General features: G+C 40.7%; 1 protein-coding gene across 2 annotated transcripts in view; it reads right to left on the reverse strand.

The window, feature by feature from the left end:
- LOC120931786 (laminin subunit beta-4-like) overlaps nucleotides 1-25,400 on the reverse strand; it is a 180,550-nt gene that overhangs the window by 76,466 nt on the left and 78,684 nt on the right. Inside the window, exons 16-25 of one of the 2 annotated variants that reach the window (XM_040343551.1) lie at nucleotides 21,518-21,703; nucleotides 17,833-17,954; nucleotides 17,041-17,158; nucleotides 14,708-14,885; nucleotides 11,025-11,168; nucleotides 7,617-7,848; nucleotides 7,302-7,459; nucleotides 3,649-3,955; nucleotides 3,154-3,311; nucleotides 478-784 (exon numbers count right to left, since the gene is read on the reverse strand). In XM_040343551.1, coding sequence (XP_040199485.1) covers nucleotides 478-784; nucleotides 3,154-3,311; nucleotides 3,649-3,955; nucleotides 7,302-7,459; nucleotides 7,617-7,848; nucleotides 11,025-11,168; nucleotides 14,708-14,885; nucleotides 17,041-17,158; nucleotides 17,833-17,954; nucleotides 21,518-21,703 — 1,910 coding nt within the window. The remainder of the gene's footprint in view (nucleotides 1-477; nucleotides 785-3,153; nucleotides 3,312-3,648; nucleotides 3,956-7,301; nucleotides 7,460-7,616; nucleotides 7,849-11,024; nucleotides 11,169-14,707; nucleotides 14,886-17,040; nucleotides 17,159-17,832; nucleotides 17,955-21,517; nucleotides 21,704-25,400) is intronic. The other variant, XM_040343552.1, reaches the window with a different exon arrangement.

A 25,400-nucleotide genomic window follows, 5' to 3' on the forward strand; every position in this document is an offset into this window, starting at 1 on the left:
CATCTGTCCAATCAATGCCGAGATGAAGAGGACACCGGAGACAAGCCAAGCAGGTGAACGGGCTCAGGTAAGAAAAACGGGGGGGGGAGATTGGGGGCTGGGGGGCCCGTCATTGCCAGGTGTTTTTTCACCTTAATGCATAGGATGCATTAAGGTGAAAAAACACAAACCTTTACAACCCCTTTAACTCGTCTTCTCCATGTTCTGCTTTTACTGGTCTAATCTCTGTGCTGCTTTCTTTAAAAAACACAATTTTCTAGACAATGCCAAAGAAAAAGTGATATGTATGTTATGTCTCACAAAGGTATGTATATATTTTTAGGACTTTCTTTCGTGGAATTTCTAATACAATCCCAATTCATTCAAAAAATGTAAACAATTGACTCAAAATTAATCACTTGTCATCCACTATGACTCTGTCCATGATAAAATATATATTTTTTTATATTATGTAAAATATGCTTTAGGTTTCCATACCGCTCACAGTTGTTGCCAGTGGCAAATCCCTTGCAGCTCTTGCAGGCCCCAGTTATTGGATCACATGACTCGGAATTGCCACTACACTGGCAAGGTCTACAATTTGGATATCCATAGTATGCAGGAGGGCAGCGATCACAATGGCGTCCATATGTGTTATTTAAACACTTTAAACACTCCCCTGTGACTTTATCACATGCGTTAGGGTCTTTTATATCTATATTGTTGTTGCACTGACATGGTAAACATGTTTCTCCTTTTTCTATATTTCCATAAAAACCAACAGGACACTCATCACAGTTCTTTCCTAAAAGAGAAAACAATAATCAATATTACAAAGCACTTACAGTATATATTTTCTAAAAAAAATTACTTTCATACTAACATTAAACTATATTCATACATGTATTATAATCCATGACTACAGATGTGATGCTCTGTTGCTACAATAAAAGAAAAAATCAGTAAAATCTCCATGTTTAGTCAACATACAGCAGACAGGAAAGGAGGCAATTCAATCGACCAAATAATGATTTTTTACATTTACATATATTCTATATATATATATATATATATATATATATATATATACATATATATATATATATAAGACTCACTTTAGTAATTTTACAGATCCTCTAATAGAAAAGAATGTCTAGAGGAACTACAGACAATCTTAATAAAAATGTAGATGCATCCTTATGCAGGCCATACATGGGTCGAATTCTGAACACATTTTCTTTCGAAAATCAGACATTTTGTGCGTTTTGTGATCCGATGATGCCACCATTGATTTCGGAATTCGACCAACGGAGCCTTCAATTTCACCTCATGTTACAGAAAAGAATTTTCGTGGCTGGGAATCTTCTTTTCTGTCTGGGAATTTTCACATTTCTTTGTTGATTTTATTTCTCACATGATTCTCCCATCATTGATTCGAAAATCGTTTGTTTTTCGAAAAATGTCAAACATGCTCGATTTCCAATGGCCTCACGAAAATCAATCGTTGCTGCGGCCCATTAATGGTGAGAAATTCTAATGACAGTTCTTAGTTACCATTTTTCCTTCGTTACCATTCTTTCAGAATTCGACCCATGTTTGGCCAGTTTTAGTGCTATAGTCCCTGATTATCCGGCTCTGCAATTGTAAAACTTCAGTAAGTGCTCTTAAATAAGGGCAGCCCTTACTCAAGAACATTTTTTACATCATCTGAGACTCCTCTTAAAAGTATCCCATCTCCAGGTATCTCTAGCGGCCCAGCTGGTAGCACTGTATACAGTTTACCTACCCCCTTTACCCTTGTTTCTCTAACAGATTCTTTCTCAAAGTGAGCGTATGATCTATTTGTACTCTGGGTCTATAAAACTCATGGTCTATAAAAACTCTATAAGGAAACATCCAGGAAAGAATAAAACATTTTTAATTTTACGGAGTCTATTCTGTCTTAGATTATTGTGGCATTGTGCAAATAAATTTATGAGGTGACTGTATTTCTGCTGATGATGGGAAAATGTGTGGCTGAGGATTATACAGAGAGGGTAGCTGCCTATTCATATCTACTGCTTAAAGGTTCAAAGTTAACAGTAAATCCAACCCTTAGGCCCCGTACACACGAGGAGACATGTCCGATGAAATCGGTCCGCGGACCGTTTTCATCGGACATGACTCCTGGGATATTTTGGTCTGATGTGTGTACACACCATCAGACCAAAATCCCCGCGGACAGAGAACGCGGTGACGTGACGGTGACGTGCACAAACCAGGAAGTTCAATGCTTCCACGCATGCGTCGAATCAATTTGACTCATGCGCGGGATTTCAGTCCGCCGGTTAGACGTAATAACCAGCGGACATGTCCGATTAAAGGTACTAACCATCGGACATGTCCGACGGACATGTTTCCAGCGGACAAGTTTCTAAGCATGCTTAGAAACTTTTGTCCGCTGGAAAACGGTCCACTGGAAAAATGTCCGCTGGAAAACGGTCCGATAGGCCGTACACACGACCGAACATGTCCGATGAAAGTGGTCCGCGGACCAGTTTCAGCGGACATGTTCGACCGTGTGTACGGGGCCTTACCTTTACAGCTACTGCTAGCCAGGTAACCAGTTTAAGGCTGGATTTACACCTATGTATTTTTAGTGTTTTTTGCATTTTGCAGATTTGCCCTACAGTCCATTTTACATTGTTTCATATGGAACCCGTTCTGTAGTGCAAAAGTACAATTCTGCAAAATGCAAAAAGCACTAAAAATGCATTGGTGTGAATCCAGCCTAATGCTAAGGCACACAAACTTACAATGCAAAAGCTCACAGCAGAACTCTGCTTGTAGCCTAATCTAAAACCCTGCCTTGCAAAGAAGAAAGCTTAATGCTCCTTCAAATATTGTCACACAAATCTCTCTAGGAGACGGACTTGTGCCCTCAACTGCAATACTTTTCCACCCCTGCACCTATTAATGCTTGCAGGCTGAACCCAAGACCACACTGGCTCCAACTACTGCTTAAATGAGATCCTACATAATAGAAAGCCTTCCTGGACACACTGGTCGCACAAGCATGTAAACCTATCACATCATCAGACAGTCGCTTGGCCTTTCTACTAACTGTAATTCCTACCAGTGCAGTCATAATCATTCACAAAATTATATGAAGTTGTGTTTTTTTTTTTTTTTTACCTGTGTAACCTTCTAAACAGTTGCAGGTCACCTCTAGGGTTTCAGGACTTTGTTGACAGGAATGTGCAAAATATTGGTTGCCTGTAGGAGAACCTGGACACATACATGGGCGGCAAGGCTGCCCTTTTAATGGATTCCCAAAGTAATTATCGAGACACCTGCAGTGCAAAGATTTAAAGCACATAAAGTCAATGTAGGTTAAACACAACAAGGTCAATAAACTCGTCTTCTCCATGTTCTGTTTACTGCTCTAATCTCTGTGCTGTTAAAAAAATAAAAAAAATAACCATGTATGTTATGTCTCACAGAGATCTGTATATATTTTTAGGACTTTCTATCGTGGAATTCCTAATACCATCCTAATTCATTAAAAAAAAATGTAAACAATTGACTCTTGAACATTGCTCACTTGTCATCCAATATGACTCTGTCCACAATAAAATATATATTTTTTATATTATATAAAATATGCATATATGTTTTAGGTTTCCATACCGCTCACAGTTGTTGCCAGTGGCAAATCCCTTGCAGCTCTTGCAGGCCCCAGTTGTTGGATCACATGAGTCCGAATTGCCACTACACCGGCAGGGTCTACAATTTGGATATCCATAATATGCAGGGGGGCAGCGATCACAATGGCGTCCATATGTGTTATTTAAACACTTTAAACACTCCCCTGTGACTTTATCACATGCGTTAGGGTCTTTTATATCTATATTGTTATTGCACTGACATGGTAAACATGTTTCTCCTTTTTCTATATTTCCATAAAAACCAACAGGACACTCATCACAGTTCTTTCCTAAAAGAGAAAACAATCAATTTTACAAAGCACTTACAGTAAGAGGAAACAATCAATATTACCAGTTAATTACATATTTTCCAAAAAGAATAACTTTCATATTCTATGTTAACTTTCATATTCTATTAAACTATATTCAAACACACACTATATATACTGTACATACTATACTCCATGCCTACAGTCAAGTCCCTATGTATAGTCATGTATTGTCATCATGTCAACATTTATTTGGGTGCAGAGATAATTAGACTCACAAAATAATGCTTTTCGCACTAGCCATAATAAGGTAAAATTGATGTTAAGGGGAACTGGAGGCACTCTTATACAAAATACAAAATTGATGTTAAGGGGTAGAGGAAAATACATATAGGGTACACTATAGAACTTCATTCATTTTACTGATCCCCCTATAAGAAAATTCCAGGGTGAACTGAAGGGCACTCTTATACAAAATCCAAAATTGTTCTTTGCGGACCAAGTCCTTTCCTTTCAATATGAAAATTGCAATGATGTCACTGTGTCTTTAGAGCTACAGCACCTTGACAGCTTACAATAGCAATGTGTAGAACATGGGTCTTCAAACTATGGCCCTCCAGTTGTTCCGGAATTACAATTCCCATCATGCCCAGTCATGTCTGTGAGTTTTACAACGCCTCATGGGATGTGTAGTTCCGCAACAGCTGGAGGGCTGTAGTTTGAGGATCCCTGGTGTAGAAAGACAGCTCTTATTCTAGAACACTTCTTTACAGTATCAGAAACACTCTGAGTCTCCCATCTCCAAATAATCTCCAACAGGTAGTACAGTACTCAGTCCTGTAACATGTGTCTACTAGCATAACTTGGTAGCTACAGGGTTCTTTTACCCATGCTTCTGTGGCAGATTCTCTCAAAGAGTGAAAGTATGGTCTGCTCTAGTGTTGAGCAGAATACGCCATATTCGATTTCGCGATATATCTCGAATATATAGTCGAATATTCGAGATATATTCGCTAAATTTGAATATTCGTGATATTTTATCGAAATGAAATGATTGCGAATTTTCGCTATTGCGAATGCGAAAATAATTGCGAAATTTCGATAACTGCGGTAGGAGCACTCTGATTGGCTCAGAATATTCGTGATATTTTATCGAAATTTCACAAAATGCGAATGCGATATTAATGGCGAAATTTCGACAACAGCGCTTGGAGCACTCTGATTGGCTCAGAATATTCGTGATATTTTACAATACAAAATAATTGCGAATATTCGGCAAATGCGGAAGGAGCACTCTGATTGGCTCAGAATATTCTTGATATTTTACAATACAAGATAATTGCGAATATTCGGCAAATGCGGAAGGAGCACTCTGATTGGCTCAGAATATTTGTGATATTTTACAATACAAAATAATTGCGAATATTCGGCAAATGCGGAAGGAGCACTCTGATTGGCTCAGAATATTCTTGATATTTTACAATACAAAATAATTGCGAATATTCGGCAAATGCGGAAGGAGCACTCTGATTGGCTCAGAATATTCTTGATATTTTACAATACAAAATAATTGCGAATATTCGGCAAATGCGGAAGGAGCACTCTGATTGGCTCAGAATATTCGTGATATTTTACAATAGAAAATAAAAAGTGTTTTGCATTGGTGGTGATTCTTTACTCTATCCATCTGTCACAGCCGTTTGTCAATCAAACACCTTGAAGATTGAACACGTTCATGCTGCATGCTTTGGACTTTTTTTCACTTCACATATCAAAGACATTTTTATGAAAGATTATTTTTCTATTATTGGGACTATATTTCTTTATATATTTGTTTCACTGTGTATTTCACAAGTTATTTGCGCTTGCTTATTTTATAATTTGCCCACATGTCTTGTCACTAGACATATTTTTTATTCTTGTAGAGCGACTCCATTTTCTGTCTTGTATTAATTTATGTTGTATAACATTTTTGAGTTGCTGCTGTATTCTCCCCTTTTTTTAAGGTATGCGCAATTTTTTCCTTCTTACAAAAAAAAATAATATCAAACATACAAATATTCATAACAGAAACATACACAAAGCCCCCCCCCTTTTGCATCAGAGACAATCAGAGTTCTCCTACCACAGTTATCGAAAATTCGCAATCATTTTCGCATTCGCATTAGCGAAAATTCGCAATTTTTTTTTTTTTATATTCGGCAACATAAAAGGATCGCCTCAGCTTAGCTACTCGGCCCAGGGTCTCTAATCATACCAGCAATGCTTTTAGACGTCGATAGGATGTGATCTGTTTTAAAAATAAAATTGAAAAAATGCGAATATTCGGAATAGCGAATATTCACCGCGAAATTCGAAATATATCGCGAATACTCGAATATGCCATATTCGAGCCGAATATTCGCAATACGAATATTCGTGAGCAACACTAGTCTGCTCTTACTCATGATCTACAAAAACTGCAGGAAATAACTACATATGAAGCTTAACCTATTCATAGGAGTCAATTTACTGGAGCCTCACAGTGCACCTACTCTAGTACTCTAGTAGGATTAACTTTTCAAATACTGAGCCTTAGGCCCCGTACACACGTCCGAGGATCTCGGCGAGCCAAGTTTCCTCATTGACTAACGAGGAAATAGAGAACATGTTCTCTATTTGGCCCGACGAGATCCTCGTCGGTTTCCTCGGCCAAAAGTGTACACACGACCGGGTTTCTCGGCAGAATACGGCTCCGATCGAGTTTCTGGCTGAATTCTGCTGAGAAACTAGGTCGTGTGTACGGGGCCTAACCCAGCTTAGAGTATTGTGAAACTATGCAATAAAGCAAGCTTATATAAGGTGATTGTATTTCTGCTGATGATGGGAAAAATGTGTGGATACAAACTATACAGTCTCTACTGCTTAAAGGGTTTCAAAGCTAAATCTAGTCCTGACCCTTGAAGCTAGCCAGGTAACTAGTTTATTGCTGGAGTATACCATTCTACAACAAAAAGGCTAACGGCAGAAGTCTGTAAGTAGCCCAAAAGCTAAAAGTGTTGCCTATCGAGGATGAACGTCCTGCAAAGAGTGGAATAAAAATCTCTCCAGGGGACCTACTTGTGTGATCGCTGACAACACCCATACTTACCTATTCTTATATTTATACATGCTTGCAGGCTATACAAAAGACTAGGTCATCTCCAATTGACGCTCAGGACAGATGTAAAGAAGCTTTCCTGGACACATAGGTCACATAGGCATGTTATTAGATTGCAAAGTCTTGTTTTTTTTTTAAATACTAGCACCACTACATTATAATGTACGTGAAGAAGAATCTGCACAGTCATTAGCATTCACAAAACTATTTAAAGTACAGATTTTATACCTGTGTAACCCTCTAGACAATTGCAGGTCACCTCTAGGGTATCAGGGTTTTGTTGACAGGAATATGCAAAATATTGGCCGCTTGTAGGAGAACCTGGACACATACATGGCTGGCATGGTTGTCCACTTAATGGATTCCCAAAGTAATTATCGAGACACCTGCAAGCAAAGTTTCAAAGCATATAATGTTTTATGGGTTAAATGTATACTTTTAAATGTTAAGCATTTCTCAGTCATTTGCAATATATATATATATATATATATATATATATATATATATATATACACAGTGTTATTTTTTTCTAGGTGTCCATACCGTTCACAGTTGGTGCCTGTTGCAAATCCTTTGCAGCTCTTGCAGGCCCCAGTTATTGGATCACATGAGTCTGAATTCCCATTACACTTGCAAGGTCTACAGTTTGGAAATCCATAGTATCCAGGAAGGCAGCGATCACAACGGCGACCCTGGATATCCTTGCGACAAGCACATTGTCCAGTAATCTGGTCACACAATGTGCTCATTGAACCATTGATATGACAGTCGCAACCTAGGAGACAGGGCAACAAACACGACCATACACATTATTTCTTATTGTGCTACTCAATATCTGTATAGACCTCTAATTCTTGGCAGGCAACATAGATTATTATTATTATTATACACAATGTATATAGCGCCAACAGTTTACTTTACTTTACTTTACTTTAGTGCTTTACAATGTAGAGGGGGGGCAGCACAATTACAGTACAGTTCAATACAGAGGGTACAGGAGGGCCCTGCTCATAGAGCTTACATTCTAAAGGGAGGGGGTGGTGTTACAAAAGGTAATAACTGCAGAGAATGATTTGATGGGGGTGGTTCAGGGACAGTTGTTAGGTGGGTGTGGGATAGGCTTCCCTGAATAAATAAGTTTTCAGGGATCTCCTAAAGGTGGAGAGGTTGGGGGCTGATCAGACATACTGGGGCAGGGAGTTCCAGAGGATGGGAGAGGCTCTGGAGAAGTCCTGAAGGCGAGCATGGGAGGAGTTAACAAAGGGAGCTAGAGAGCAGGAGGTACAGGTAGGAGTTGAGGGGATGCATGTGATTAACCACCGCAACACACTACACAATATATAGTGTGGGGCGTGTATTAAACCCCCTGAGCCATACGTGTATTAAACCCCCTGAGCGACGTGATGCTGGTGTATGCTGGGACATGGCGGCCATCGTGCTGGTGGTGACTGCTGGGTGCTTTTACAAACAAACAAACAAACAAACGTGTTTTTATTCTGGCGTATGTGAGTTTATCTCCTTTTTTACCTGCAGTAAATACTATTTGATACACTGCACCATGAGGTTTATTCTTTTCTGTCACATGGGATGGAATAACTTGCGGTGGTTGTGGTGGAGTGGTTCTAAAAGGAAGGCTCTAATCTGGGATTGCTACATCTTTATTCCTGCCTGCTGTCACCTGATCTGGATGTATAGAGATTGAAGGATCTCCTTTGTAATCAAAATGCTTATGTGGGCTTTGTAATGCGGGTCCACTAAGGAGAGTAAGCGGCTGTGTAATCGGGTGTTGGTGGTGGTTTCCTTCTTTTTTCACCTTCATGTGTGGAGTTCTATCCTGTGGACTTATTATACAAGCGCTGCACCTTATCTAAACGAAAAAAAGTGCTGTAAGCATTTTATAAGGGGGCACTGTTGGGGCACAATAAACTTTCAAACAGTACTGGTCTATGTGGAGTTTTCTTCCTATATGTGATCTCGGACCTGCTGTGAAGCAAAGCTGAGTGGTGGAGAGTGCAGTATTATAGACAGTAGGTCAGCATTGGTTTATGCCCAATTTGATCCTTACCTCTGGTAAGTGCATCCCCAAAAGGGGAAGTTTTTCCCCCACGCGGTGGACATCATTTTGATGAAAGGAGCACTCTGCACTGATGTTTTTTTCTATTTCCATACACATCACTATCACTACCTATATTCAGTTGATATAGAGGACTGTTTCAAACAAGGTTTTGATTCGAGCGCCGCTACAGCAATCATTTTTGAACTCTGGGACTTTTTATAGTTTTAGATGCTTTTTATTATTACTGTTCATTCCATGCTGCACCTTATCTATATAGTATATCAGGCATGCCAAACTGGTGTTTTATGGGCCACATGCAGCCCTCTCACTCCTGCTTTGTGGTCTGTTGAGAGTTTAAGGATTGAAATAAAAAATATATCACTATGGCAAATGTTTCTAATCATTTTAGATAGAGTAGGGGAAGGCTATAACTCATGTCAGTGTATTTTTTTTTTCGCTATCTGAGTCCCATTGGGTAGATTTCTCTTTATTTCCTGTCCCATACCGAAAAAAGGAAGCGAGAAAAATTCCCACCAAGATGAGGGAATCCCGGAATGTCACTAGAACTCGTGTCCCAATTACAAGGTGACTAAGTTCCCCCCGTGATGGTCTAGCCCCTCTGCCCTCCCTTCATCTCTCTACATAACCTTATGTAGCTTCTGATTGAAGGGAAAATACTATAGATTGTCAGTTGAGTGACAGCGCTGTGTCTGGTTGGGCTGCTGAAAAGTGGGTAATTTACAAATAAATAGCATGCCTAAATAGTATTTTTGGTAAAATAAATTGTCTGACAGCAGGGTTTCTCCCAGGTGCTCTTAGCTTTAATTTTTTTTTTTAATCAGACTGCGATCTGTGACCATCCTAAAACATTAAATTGTTTCTACTTGAAAATCTTCATTTTATTCATTTCTTGGTCTTATGATCTATAGGCATTCAAATATCACAGTTGTGAATCAGAGTATGGGGATAAGGTTTGGGGTTAAAATATTAGATATTGAAACACCTATCCCACACGCGTATACAAGAAATCGGTTATCCGACACTTTTTAGACGCCGCCAAAGCGTGCATCCCCGCTTGCTGGAAATCTCCACACCCACCGACGGTAGCAATGTGGCTCCGGAGGGTCGATGACATCAATAGAATGGAGGATCTTATCCTCACGGACCGTGATAGGCAGGAGTCATATAAAAAGACTTGGCAGTTATGGAATGTGTTTACCTACTCAGATGAAGGACAAGCACTTAGGGGACAGACCTAGACTTTTCGCCCCCCCTCCCAGTTGACTCTGTTACTCTGTGGAGCAATGGCAGGCCGGACGGCTGACATGCTCCATGCTCGTGGGCAATTTCCCTCACCCCCCCTCTCTCTCTTCCTTTTTTCTTCCTTTTTTCCATGGCGCTGTTGGGACCCCAACTCCCGAGGCGGCAGCCTTTCTCTAATCTCCGAATGAGTGGCGGGAGGAGATACTCCCTGCTGCTTCACTCTCTCTCCTCATTTTCTACTTCCTTGATATTGGAAAAAAAGAGGGCGTGTCTGCGGATCTCTGACCCCACACCGCACTCCGCTAATGGACGTTCTTTTAGTGGCAGGATCATCGAGAGGAGAGGTGGTAGGCTCGGTGCCACGAGCACAGAGCTGACGGACCACGGACTTTGCTATACCCACTACCCTGCCGCACTTTACTAGTTTATCTTTGAACGTGTGAAGATGTTAATGTTTATATGCTCTTGCTGTGATCCATGTGGACGCGCTCTCTGTTGTGAGTAAATAAAGAATTTTGAAAAAAAAAATATTAGATATTGAGTATGCATTGGAAAATATGTTTTCCCACCTTTCCCTGTGTCAGAGATGACAAATAACCGTAACAGATCAGCATAAAGTGGGATTATCATACCTACACATCCAGTGGGACCAAATCCATAGCTGCCCACAGCACACTTATCACAACAGCTTCCAACAACATTGGGCTTGCATTTACATTGACCACCAATTTTGCTGCAACGATTGCTTAACGATCCTTCAGAATTACAGGAACACTCTGAAATGATTAAATTATTACAATAACAGTCAATATTTATTTCATTACATTTGGGAATCAAGTAAAAACATTCAGTGAACTACAAAAGCTTGCTAGTAAACATAGCGCAGGCGCCGTATAGAGCCGCACCGGCGTTCGGCTTCTTTCGGCAACTCGTGATGAGCTGAATGCGACGGTCGGAAGCCTGTCAATCAGATAGGAACGCCCAGTCCCGCAGAAGACATACCCGGAAGCGGCGGTGAAATACGGTATGTACGAAAAAAAAAAAAACTGCCGATTGTCATTAGGACAACTCGGCTGAATGTAATGTTAAAAATTTATTTTTGGGTGAACCCCCGCTTTAAAGTGGAAGTAAACCCTTCAATCATTTTCAGCCAAGGAAGCGGCCATCTTGACCTCTGTTTAATCTGTAACTGCCATAATGCTGTACATGTGACCTGTTATGAAACCAGCCATTGGATGGTTTGACAGTTTGGTTGAGAGCACAAGCAAATGTGACAGCTAGCATTTCCGGCATGCCGGGAATGTTAACTGTTTTTCCCCATCAACATGGGGAAAACGTGCTTTGAGGGGGAGAACCCCCCTTCCCCAAAGCACCACCTCATGTTGAGGGCCTGTGGCTTGGTATGTTTTGGGGGGTCGCTCGTTCGTCCGCCCCTTTTCCTGGCCTGTTGGGCTGTATGCTCATATAAGGGTCTGAAATGGATTTTGGGGAGGACACCCATTCTGTTTTTTCACAATTTTTTTATTGCTGGCAATGCTTTTTTTTTGCATTTAGCTCTCAGCGGGGAACCCTACTGACAGCTGATGACTCATCAGTTGTTAAGGATGTGGTGGCCGGCTTGCTCCTTAGCAACCAGCTATTCTTCAAATAGAATTCATAGCAGTCAATCAGTTTTTGGGCGCAACTTTTTTCTGAATACACTACTCGCCTGACTAAGTTACAGTGGCGTAGCGCATATGAAATGCGCTATACCCGCCTAAAGATACGCGATTCTTTCTGAATCCGGGCCTAAGTCTTTTTCATATGCGACAGCTGAGATTAAGGAACAAGTGCTCACATGTATGTGTCTATCCTATCATGCTCATTAGATACCAAATGTACCTAAATTCATTTTAGGTGAAATATGTTGTTAACCGATATTGAATAAACCTTTTTAAGGTTTTTAAAAGGCTTTTATTATGTGAGAAAAGAAATGCAAATGTCTTCTTCCTTACCACCCACCATCTTACATTTAGATTATTTTACCTAAGGTAATTCCTCCCTTTAATCTAGTCTATAGTGTTCAAAAGATAATATGCTTGAGAATGCCTGTCTTCGAGGTTAATGTCAGGTTGGAATGTGCTGCTTTAATGGAATGTTAAAAGGTTCTCTTAACAAGTACGATTGATGAAATACCAGTTTACAGAGAATTACTTTGTGGGCATGAAATTAACCAAAACTACAATTTTCTGACAAATAGGTTTTTACAGATATCAGTTACCAATCCTGATGCACATCTAAATAAATATATATTATATATATTATATATATATATATATATATATTATATATATATATATATATATATATATATATATATATATATATATATACACATATGATTTGCTTTAGTTATTTTTATTATATATTTTTAAAACTTAGTCTAAGGAAAATACTTACAATTTTATTTTACTCAACAATAATAATAATAAAAAAAAGAATACTGCCCACTCAGGCTCATTCATTAGGTGCTCAAATATGGTGAGATATCTCTCAAAGAATAAGTGTAAGGAGATATTTAATGACTTGATGGGCTACTGGGACCCTCTGATCCTTAACTAACACACACACACAGTAATTTGGGTCCTTTAATCTTCTATACAGAGGCGTGAAAGATCAGAACTGACCATGGGGAGGATTTCCAATCCCCCCCCCCTCTCTCTATGATAATGAAAGCCTTTCAGTGCCTCAGGTTCTATCTTTCTCAATGAAATTGATTATAATTGCAAGTGTTGGTAAAAGTTAGGAGTATTACTTGTTTTTACTGAAATATCTATGGCCATATTTATTATATTAAAGTTGAGTTAAAGTGACACCATGTACTATGTACTACTGTTTTATATTTATTTATAAATGAGATGGACTGGGACGCAAAGGTGACATGTGGACAGAAACACAGAGGTGACATGTAGATGGGGACGCATAGGTGACATGTGAATGGGGACGCAGAGGTGACATGTGGACGTGGGATGCAGAGGTGATATGTTTAGATTCTACCATATACTGTCATATACATATACTGTCCATATACCATGTGGATGGGGACGCAGAGGTGATATGTTGAATGGGATGCAGAGATGATATGTGGACTGGGGCGCAGAGGTGACATGTGGACGGGGACGCAGAGGTGATATGTGGCCGGGGACACAGAGGTGACATGTGGATGGGGACACAGAAGTGACATATGAACAGGGACGCAGAGGTGACACGTGGATTGGGATGCAGAGGTGGCATATGAACAGGGACGCAGAGGTGACATGTGGATGGGGACGCAGAGGTGACATGTGGACTGGGATGCAGAGGTGACATGTGGACTTGGACACAGAGGTGACATGTGGACTGGGACACAGAGGTGACATGTGGACTGGGACACAGAGGTGACATGTGGTCTGGGAAGCAGATGTGACATGTGGACTGGGACACAGAGGTGACATGTGGACTGGGACGCAGAGGTGACATGTGGACTGGGACACAGAGGTGACATGTGGACTGGGACGCAGAGGTGACATGTGGACTGGGACGCAGAGGTGACATGTGGACTGGGACGCAGAGGTAACGTGGACAGGGATGCACAGGTGACATGTGGACTGGGACGCAGAGGTGACATGTGGACAGGGACGCAGAGGTGACATGTTGACCGGGACGCAGAGGTGATATATGGACTGGGACGCAAAAGTATTTTATATCAGCACAGGGCCAATCAGCAATGTCCAGACAGAGGGCGAGGAGTCATGCAGCCTCATAGGACAGTCAGAGGAGAATGAAAACTCCTCCTACATGCTTTAACCAGACACTAATAGAAGCCAAAAGACAGCTCCAGCTACTGATAAGAAAAGGTATTTAGCAATTTATATTTACTAAAATAATTTTATTTCCATGTTCTGTGTATTGTGGGAGACCAGATTTAGTGAATGCCGGGTCCTGGGTTTAGGCACACGTAAAAGACAAACAAATCAAAGCCCAAATCTTGCTATCACATTTGAACTTGTTTTTCCCTTTTTTCCAAAAATTAATCCATATATAAAAAAAGCTGACCTCTGTAACACCCCTACCAATGCAACTTTTGATGGACAGCTTGGTCTGTTACCGGAAGAAAAATAATGGATCTATTGCAAGATTACTAATAGGTAACATAAAAAAAAAAAAAATCTGAAAATTAAAAACTGCTGTGTTAATGCTAGTGACAGAGTGTTTGACAAATGATTTTTAATTTTGTTCTTAGTTGTGCTTTAATTGCAGATTGTCTTAACAGCAGAAAAAAAAATCTTATACTTACTAACAGCACCATTGTGGATACGCGCAGACATGCTAATAATAAGCTTCTCACAGACATCTGGCAGAATTGCTGTTCCAATGTCAGCAGCAATTTCAATGCAGTTATAATAATCATATTCTTCTAATTGCGCTTCAGTACAGAGATTGCTTAGAGATGAAATCTGGGGAATCAGTCCAAGCTTAAAGGAAATAAATTGCAAGATAAAGTTACAGAAAAAAAGTGTTTAATGCAAGATTCTCATTATGCAACACTTATTATGCTTTTTAAAATAATAATATATTAACAATTGTAGAAATTATTAAGACCTACAACGTTTAAAAATCTTTTAACACTAATGTTGAGAATATATTAAATTAGATAAAAAAAAAGAAAAAAAAAAGAAAAGCCTAGCTAACATTTCTCATACATTACACCATACAATAAACAATCCTGCTCTCAGCGGGTCATAGTTATGCATGACCTAAAGCCTACCCTTGTATAATGACTCTTTTCTGATACCATCCATACACCGAAGGAGAAAAAAAACTACAAGGAATGTGTACAAGACAGGACTTGTGTGTAGTTTATACAGATGACTTTTTTTTTTCTCTTTGTAAGTCATGGATTATGTTGTGGAATGTAAGGCATACATGTCACTTGTTTATGTACTGTATACACACACATATATATAGTATTATATATATATATATATATATATATATATATATATATATATATATATATATATATATATATATATATATATATAGTGCACTTGCAGTGCAAAGTGGATTTGCCTTTAGTAAATAAACCCCAAATAATATATATATATGTATAGCCAGATCCAGAGAGACTTACGACGTTGTAAGTCCGAATGAGCGCCGTCGTATCTTTGCGTGCATTCTTAAACTGAGATACGCCTCACTGTTGCCAAGATACGACCGACGTAAGTCTCCTACGCTGTCGTATCTTGGCTGCACATTTACGCTGGCCGCTAGGGGCGTGTTACGTGGATTTACGCGTCGAATATGTAAACGAGCAAGATACGCCGATTCACGAACGTACGTACGCCTGTCGCAGTAAGCTACGCCGTTTACATAAGACATACGCCGGCGTAAAGATAAAACACCTCTATAGGTGGCGCAGCCCATGCAAGGTATGGACGACGGAATAGCCGTCGTATTTTACTTTTATTGTCTTTCTGATTCTCCTCACGGCCAATCAGGAAGGGGTTCCTGAGACCCGTCACCCGACTGGCCGAGAGGAGACGCGATCCTATTGGTCGTCGAGGAGGAGGAGGAGGGAGGAGACGCAGGGGAAACCGCCATGAAGCTGAGGTGGGGGAGATGCAAGGTGAAGCCGCCGCACAGAGTAAGCGCTGCCAACCTAGATGAGGTAAGTGCAGGGCTGGTGACCGACCAACCGGGGAGGGGTGTCGGTGACCCAACTGACCGGGGGCGGGGTGGATTTGGCCCCCCCCAAAGATTATACCACAAGCCGCCACTGGTCGTTATTCACACACCAGCGGGCGGTGGATGTAAGGTAAGTACTGTTTGTGCTTGCCCCTTTCTCTAAACAATTAGTTTGCCTTGGATGAATTACAGGTTTGTTATACAGTTTGATTAGCATCACCCAAGAAATATCAAATAAAAAATGTTTTTTTTTTTTAAGTGTATTTTTTTGTGCGTGTACTCGAGAGAGGAGCCGGACTGCAGGAGTTGGGAGTAGGCAGGCCTCTCCCAGAGGCAATCTGCCACCTTTCTCCATGCCCCGGGTGGCAATGGCGGGTGTGTGAGTGGGTCCTCCCACACAGCCCGCCCTACCTGCTCCACTTTGAAGCCCAACGGGGCAGAGGGACTCCCTATAAGGGAGTGAGAGGATTTGCCTGCTCAACCAGCCCCGTTAGTCCTTTGCCTCTCTTTTTTAGAGACCGCATGGTCAAAGTGCGTGCATGTTAACCCAATTTCGAGTGCGTGTAAGTAAGTGTGGTGGTTTTTGTGGGAGGGGGGTGGGCGTACTAAGCGCAGGCTTACCTCGCATAGCACACCCACCGGGAGCCGGGCTGAGATCACCAAACTCAATTCACATGTAGCCGAGACCGGGATCCGAACCTCTAGCTGCAGAGGTGAATGGCTTGTCAGCGCAGTGCCAATCGCGTTGAGCCACCGCAGCTCCCAAAAATTATTATTTTTAACATACACAATAATGCCATCAACACCTAATCGTATATTATGAATTCTGCAGCAATGAAATCATAGCTTATCGTCATTAGACAAGAACCATTTGACCTATAGTATGTAAATGGTTATATGCAACCAACACATACGTCTTTTTTTATATGTACATTTACTTACTGAATCAACAAGAATATATTGCTTATTTGTATGAATATTTGATACTTGAGTGAAATAAACATCTATTAGGTATTCTCTGTCTGGGTCCAGGCACACAGATGTATTCAGCAGTGCAATCCTGTAAGAGAAAAGGATAACAACAGATAGAAGACATTCACATAAATATTAGGATTATTTTGCAGAAATTCCTGGCACAGCTATTGTTTGTCATGAATCATGCAACAAGGTCTTCCTACGATAAGACATATTACTAAAATGTGTTTCTTATACAGATTTGATTTCTCCAACTGTAATTTCAAATGTCACAATTGTTACAACCCCAATTATATATAGAAAATGACAGTGGAAGAAAGATCTTACATTTGTTAGAGAGATGATTTGATATGTGAATAAGACTGCCACCTAGTGTCCAGCTTTTTCATTACAATCTTTTCGGCTATGGTAAATCCCCTGCCATTTATGTGATGAAACAGAGCACTAAAGTGTTTATTTTATTGATTTTACTGGAGTATGAAGACTTTAATTAAACCCCCTCCCAAATTAAAGTAAAAAGGTTTAGTGGTGCATTAAAAAACAATCAAAGAGATGGATATAAGCTTAAACAACTGAAATGTAAAATAAATACGCAATTAAACTGTTTAATTGAGTATAATTACATCAATACTCAGGAGAGAGACTGACAGATTTCATTTTAATTAATTAGCAAATGCCAATACGTTAATATGTACACCAGTATTTATTATACTGGTGTACAATATTTAAAATAGACTTCAAAGATTAATTCCAGCTTACCTGTTAGTGGCAAGCAATTGAAGCGTATATCCTTCCGGTAGAGGTTTGTTGGTTTTGCAGTGTTCACTTAACCCATCCTTTGGGAGGTTAACCATAATTCTTGCTGTCCAATCTTCCAATGACTACATAGATACATCCAAAAGAAGAAAAAAAAGTAACAGACACTATGCAGAGCATCTCCAATCCTATGTAATGCCTTACCCAAATCTGTCCGTAAATCTCCTACTCTATTAGCTTTAGACGATCCCTGGAAACCCTCCTCTACAGAGAATCCTATCCTACCCACACCTAACAACTGTATTTTCATTTTCTCCATCAGCTCACCCCCCACAGTTATTACCTTTTGTTCCACTTGACCCTCCCTTTCTAGATTGTAAGCTCTAACGAACAGGGCCCTCTGTATTGATTTGTATTGTAAATGTACTGTCTGCCCTCATGTTGTAAAAGCGCCACGCAAACTGTTGATGCAATATAAATCCTGTATTATAATAAAAATAATAATGCAATAGTGTCAGAGGTAATACCTTTAAATGTTTTAATATATTCAAAGATAGAATTACTTAATAGCTTGTGAGCAAGGGTACATGATGAAGCTTTGTGACTTTGGGAATTATGTTTTCTGCTTAGATTGGGCACTTGAAAGTCTCAAAATGTATTTTTAAATTAACTTTTAAAGATGTTAACTGTTTAGATTAACTTTTAAATATGTTCTTTATTGGCAGAACAAACATGTTACATTTATTTCTTCAACGTCTGCTTTAACTTCAGCTTGTGCCTGTTTCTACATGGGGTTTCCCACAGTAAATGGGAATATGATTCTGCAACTGATCTACTGACCACATTTATATTGGGAGAAGAAAGGAGGCGCCCTCCTTTCTTCTGGTTCTTGTTCCTTCAGCACAAACCTGGAACAGCTTAATGCTGAAAATGTCACATGTATTGGCCATGTGGTGAGCAGATACCAGTCTCTATTTTCAGAATAAAGCAGAGACACCAGGAGTTTGTCTAAATTCATGATGTCTCAGATCTAAACTCATGATGTCTACCATAAAAAAGCACCCTCTTAGATATGAATAGGATCAGGGGTCAAGTCCTGGGGAAAAAAGTGTGGGAACTCCCACCCAAGATCCACTTAAGCAAGTTCTTTCTAAATCCTGCGATAACTTGCGGTAGACCTCCGCAATGTCTCCTGGGAACAATGACAAAAGCTCCCAGGAGATATTGCGGCATCGAGGAAGTGAGGGAATACCCGCACACTGCCCGATGAATCCATATACAGGAAGCGGCCAGTAACATAAAGGATTGTTCTGGGAGCCACGTGGGATTCTTTTGGGATGACTGTGTGGAATACGATGACTTGAGGGTTTGGTGCCGAGAGGCCTGCTCCCCCCCTCCTCCCCATCTGCCCCCCCTCCCCTCCTGCCCCCTCCCCTCCTTTCTTTTCTCCTACTTGCACATTCTCAGGTGGGTTGGGGGGAAGATTCAGATTCTCCTTCTGCCCTGAAAGAGGAAACCACGTCCGTCCGGGCGGCGGTATATGAGCTATAAGTATGGTTTCCAAGGGGTATATTTCTTGTGTGAGGGGGATTTGGGGGAAATTAGGGGGATGCAGGAGGTTGTTTTTACATTAGGCTTGCTCTGTACTTGTATGTTGGCTCTAACCCACTGGGAACGTGGAATACATGTCTAGTAACCTTCTGTGGTAGCTCATTGGGGTTTTCTTTTTTGTTTTTTTCCTATGCTCTTACTACTGTATTTCATGGTGCATTTTCTGTATATAATGTCTGGCAATTGTCTGTTTGACCTGTTTATTTTATATAATTAAACAACTCTTTTGTTAAAAAAAAGTAACATAAAGGATTACTAAGGTTCGCCTGCCCCCGACAGTGACTCGAGGTGGGCATCGCCGCTTAGTGAAGGATTGGCTCGGGCGGCTTGGCTGCTCGAGGCTGCTCTAGTCCTGCAAAGGGAACTGCGTTCCTGTTGTGAAAGAAGTGCAGGGACTCCGTTCCCACGTGTTCCCGCAGGACTTGAGCCCTGAATAGGATCATGTGTGGCAGCAATGGTAGTTGGTGAAATGAAACCCACTGAAAATGACCAGGTAACCTTAGTCTCTTAACCTCCAATGTGGGCCTTAGTGTAAGGACCCTTTCACACTACAGCGACTTCAAAGTCGCAAGATTTTCCTGTGATTTTACCACGATTTTGATGTGATTTTGCTGCACTTTCAGGGAGACTTAAGGTCTATGAATCTGAACTTGCATGAAAGTCCGACCAAAGTAGTGCAGGGACTACTTTGAAGTCGGCACAACTTGAAGTCGTACTAATATGAATGGTTGTCATTGGAAATCATGGGAAACGACTTTTCATGCTACTTTGCAGTCCCAAATCATGGGTCAAGTCATACAAGTGTGAAAGGGGCCTAAATGTCACCTTGAGGGTATGGCTGCTCCTTATGACAGTAGGAGCTTGCAAAAGTGACTGTAAAGAATAAAATTTTTTTCCAAAATACACTACATATATACTCATATAATATACATGCAAATACCTATGTGAACACAAATTAGAACTCAAACACAGAACCACTAATAATCTAAACACATTAGGTATTCCTGCACTATAGACTACAATTAAATTGTAGTATAGTAGTAAACAAAGCACTTTTAACTGCTTGCCGACCGCCCACCGTAGTTTTAATGGCGGCAGGTCGGCTCGGCTGCGCAAAATCACGTAATATTACGTGATTTTGCATTGCGGCCACTAGGGGTGTGCGCGCACTCCCCCTGCTCGCTCCTGGTGCCGATGCGAGGGCCCGGCGGGCTCGATCACCACCGGGCACCCGCGATCGCTCGTTACAGAGCGAAAACCGGGAGCTGTGTGTGTAAACAAAAATTCCCAAAAATTCATCAAAAGTGTCCACAGTACCGATAAAAATCGCAGATCGCCGCCATTACTAGTAAAAATCAATTATTAATACAAATGCCATAAAACTATCCCCTATTTTGTAGACGCTATAACTTTTGCGCAAACCAATCAAACCAATCAATAAACGCTTATTGCGTTTTTTTTTTTTTTTTTACGAAAAATATGTAGAAGAATACGTATCGGCCTAAACTGAGGAAAAAAATATTTTTTATATATTTTTGGGGGATATTTATTATAGCAAAAAGTAAAAAATATTATAATTTTTTCCAAATTGTCACTCTATTTTTATTTATAGCGCAAAAAATAAACACTGCAGAGGTGATCAAATACCAGCAAAAGAAAGCTCTATTTGTGGGGAAAAAAGGACGCCAATTTTGTTTGGGAGCCACGTCGCACGACCGCGCAAATGTCAGTTAAAGCGACGCAGTGACGAATCGCAAAAAGTGGCCCGGTCATTGACCAGCAAAATGGTCCAGGGCTGAAGTGGTTAATGCATGCCACATTTGAGCAGTTTTGCATACCATGTTTAATTATTTAAAGTCTAGATGAATGTGCAGATTTTATGTAATTTATAGGTAACCTGTAACTATAGCTGGTATATCCAAAAAAAAGCAAACCGTAGTCATCTGTGGGAGAATATGTAGGCAGGACCACAGTGATGAAAGGGTTTACTGAACAAAGACAGCAATTTTCCACATTCATAAAAACAGTCAAACATATACCAGTGCCGTTAACTTAACATAAATATGAAGCACCTTACCTCTGGCTCATATCGGATTGCAATAAGGAAATCCATAGAGTATGGAATGTTATTGACAGTAAATCTCAGTCCAGCGCCATGCAGAACACGTGCAAATCCAGGTCCTGTCCATGTTACTGGTTTCCCTGGTGTTGGCTGCCTTAATACAAGTTCTACAACACCTTCTGTACCAAATGGGACAACTTCCTAGATGGAGGTAAACATCTTTATAAGTCATTTATGTTTGAGCTGGAATTCTTGGATGCCAATTTAATTTGCAATATATTGTCTTGTCCCCCCCACTTTCTCCAAAAGGTACTTTGGGCCAGATTCACAAAAGGGATACGACGGCGTTTCTCCTGATACGCCGTCGTATCCCTGTTTCTATCTATGCGACTGATTCATAGAATCAGTTACGCATAGATATCCCTAAGATCCGACAGGTGTAATAGTTTTACACTGTCGGATCTTAGGATGCAATACCGCGGCCGCCGCTGGGGGGAGTTCGCGTCGTAAACCAGCGTCGGGTATGCAAATTAGGAGTTACGGCGATCCACAAAGCTTTTTCCCGTCGTTACGTCGCCGCGAGTGTTAGTTTTCCGTCGCAAAGATAGGGCACCTTTTACAAAGTGGAAAATGACTCCACCATGTAAAAGTATACCCGTCTTTGGTGCGTCGCTTTTTAATTTTTTTTTAATTTTCCCGGCGCAAGTCTTTTTTTCACGTTGCGATTCACAAAACGTGAACGCGTCGTAATTTCGCGCAAAGCACGTTGGGAATTTTGCGTCGGGAGCATGCGCAGTACGTCCGGCGCGGGAGCGCGCCTAATTTAAATGGTACCCGCCCCATTTGAATTGGCCCGCTGCAAATTTCCAGGTAAGTGCTTTGTGGGTCGGGCACTTAGACAGAAAATTTGCGGCGGTGTAACGTAAATCGGTTACGTTACGCTGCGCCCGGGCTACGTGAATCTGGCCCACTATCTTTACTTACATGATCTCATTAATAAATGTCCATGTCCCCACAGTGGATGTAGAGTGAGGAATAAAACACTTTATTTTATGAACAGCTGCAATTGGTGTATAACAAATTAACACATTATGTTAAAATAATTACTATGTTAATCTTAATATATGAATAATAAGATTGGACTTGGAGAAGAATAGAGACCAACAAGATCCTATATTTTGCACAAAGGGACAGCAATGAAACAAGATTAGCTGGTTTTGCAGTAAATGCATGATGATAAGCAGCTGTATTTGAATAGAAATGTTTCCCTTAAAAACAAAACAAAAAAAAACAAACATAAACACTAGGGCTTCTTTCCTAAAGGAATTAAGAGATTTCAAACAATAAATTGTGTGATAAACCTGGCAATTGCAACCTATCAATTGACCACAGGCAGGTGATGGGTGAATTGCAAACATGTCCTTGTTTTGCTGACCCCCTAATCCAGGGATCACTTATGACAGACTGTGGTCTGGGTCACTCTCCTGCCACAACTGAGGCTATGCCAGCAAAGATCAGGGGGCAGCATAGTTCTAGACAGTGGTCGCTAGCTGACTCAGTTAACCTTTCAAGTTAACAGCAGGTGATTGGTTGCTAGGACGCAAAGTGGTCCTAGCAACCAATCACCAGTTTGTTAATACAAAAAGTTAAGTCTGGCAGCTTCTGTCCCCCACCCAGAACTGTGCTGCCTCCCCCTCTTTGCTCTGCTGTGTAAGGTAGGAGCATAGGATAACTGAAGTATATATTCACAGTAAATGTAATAATAATACTAATAATAATAATAACAATACTAGCAATAAATTGTAGTGTTTAAATAAAGTATATGATGACGCAATTCCCATGGGAGTCTTAAAGTATAACTAAAAACACTTTTATAGCTTTGAAAAGAGCGGAGATGGATTAGAAAAAAGGGGTACAGACAGCTTTTATTGCTGTCTGAACCCCTGTTTGGGAGATCCACCCTCTCCGTTTGTCCTGTTTACCATTGTCATCGAAAGTGAAAGAACTGTCCCCAGAACAGTAATAGGATATATTCAAATGGGCACACTAGTTCTGGTGAAAACAAAGGATTAGACCACTTTAAATACATTTTCTCTCACTCACCTGTTGTGGCTATGAGACAGGAAGTGAAAATAAATCTCCCCAGATGGCAAAAATAAACCTTGTGGGGTTATAACCCTCCCTTACTGTATCCAAAATAATAATAAAAAAAGTTTTGCCTTTGGGTCTACTTTAAAAGTGGGAGGAGGGAACATACTGTATATTGACCACTTTGGAAGGAACGATGAGTATTGTGAATAGATTTATTATTTGTAAAACTTTTTGTTTTATATGTTAACCTCTCTTTGTTGTTTTGTGTGGATACGTGACACAGTTAGTCCTATGAGTAATATGGTTGAGGTGCATAAAAGTACTAACCCTACCTGCTTGAAAGGTTACTCATAGACTATATTTACACAGACTGTACTACACAGACACAGTGTAGGTCTTGACAGTGCGGCTTCCACATATATTTCAAATAGTTGTTCAACTAAAACCTCTGTTTTAAACGCACATTGTTAGATGGCCTGTGTTATGTTTTTTAGTTGGCTATCTGGTAAGTTTTCTGTAAAAAAATATATATTTTCGCTTTTTCTGTAGAAGGCCTTTTCACAAAACCTTACTCTAAAAGTTAGAGATCGGAGGGGAATCAGGAGTTTACCGGGGCAGTTGATGACAAAATATTCAGGAAGTTGGTCTCCCTTGCTGTAATATAAAGGGGACTGCACTGTAAAGGAGCACTGTAAGGATTGCTGTGCCCCTTTACAGTGCAATCCCCTTAATATCACAGTGCCCTTTATATTATAGTGTCCCTAAAAATCACAGCCACCCATCACAGTGCCCCTAACAATCACAGCCCTGCATCACAGTGTCCCTTACATCACCATGCCCCTAACAATCACAGCCCCCCATCAAAGTACCCCTTACATTACAGTACCCCTAACAATCACAGCCTTTCATCACAGTGCCCCCTACATTACCATGCCCCTAACAATAACAGCCTCCCATCACAGTGCACCTTGCAGTCATGACCCCCCTTTCTCTCTAATCACGGTGCCCCTTTCTACTCTCTGTCTCCCCTGCACAGTCCTTCATTTGGCAAGGCAAAAGGGGGGGTCACGATTGCAAGGGGCACTGTGATGGGGGGCTGTGATTGTTAGGGGCGCAATTATGTGAAGGGGAACTGTGATATAAAGGAGACTGCACTGTAAAGGGGCACTGTAATGATTACAGTGCAGTCTCCTTTATATCACAGTGCCCCTTTACTATACAGTGCAGAGGACCAACTCCCTGAATATCCCATTACCAATGACATAGTTTGGGAGGGGGGGGCGGAAGAGCTAGGAGAGGAGACACAGGCATGGCCGCATAGTGAGAGGTGAGCGACAAACGTGGTCTGTGTTAGCCCTGTCCGGACCACAGTTGCCACTTACGTCCAGCTCTTTTTATGCACTCGGCAGCCCCGGCCCACCGGGGTCACCTTTGGTTAGTCTGGTGTGAACCTGCATCTTTATGGAGGAATGGGCTGCCTGCTTGTAATGTATCCATTGGTATATTTGCTCCAACATGCAATACTCTCATAGATTAGAGTTAGGATCTATACAGAGGAGCTTGGTTGTTTTTGCTAGCTGACAAGTGTGTGGGGATTATTTTTTTGTTTTTTTCTGTGTAAAACCATTCCATGTACATCTCACTCTAAAAGCTAGTGTATAGGGTCATCACTTAAAAACAAGTACTTACAGGGTTCACATAGGGGGTTATTTACTAAAACTGCATGGTGCAACATCTGGTGCAGCTCTGCATAGAAGCCAATCTGCTTCCAGGTTTTATTGTCAAAGCTTCATTGAACAAGCTAAAG

Source organism: Rana temporaria, chromosome 3 (genome assembly GCF_905171775.1).
Source record: "Rana temporaria chromosome 3, aRanTem1.1, whole genome shotgun sequence".
Lineage (NCBI taxonomy): Eukaryota > Metazoa > Chordata > Amphibia > Anura > Ranidae > Rana > Rana temporaria.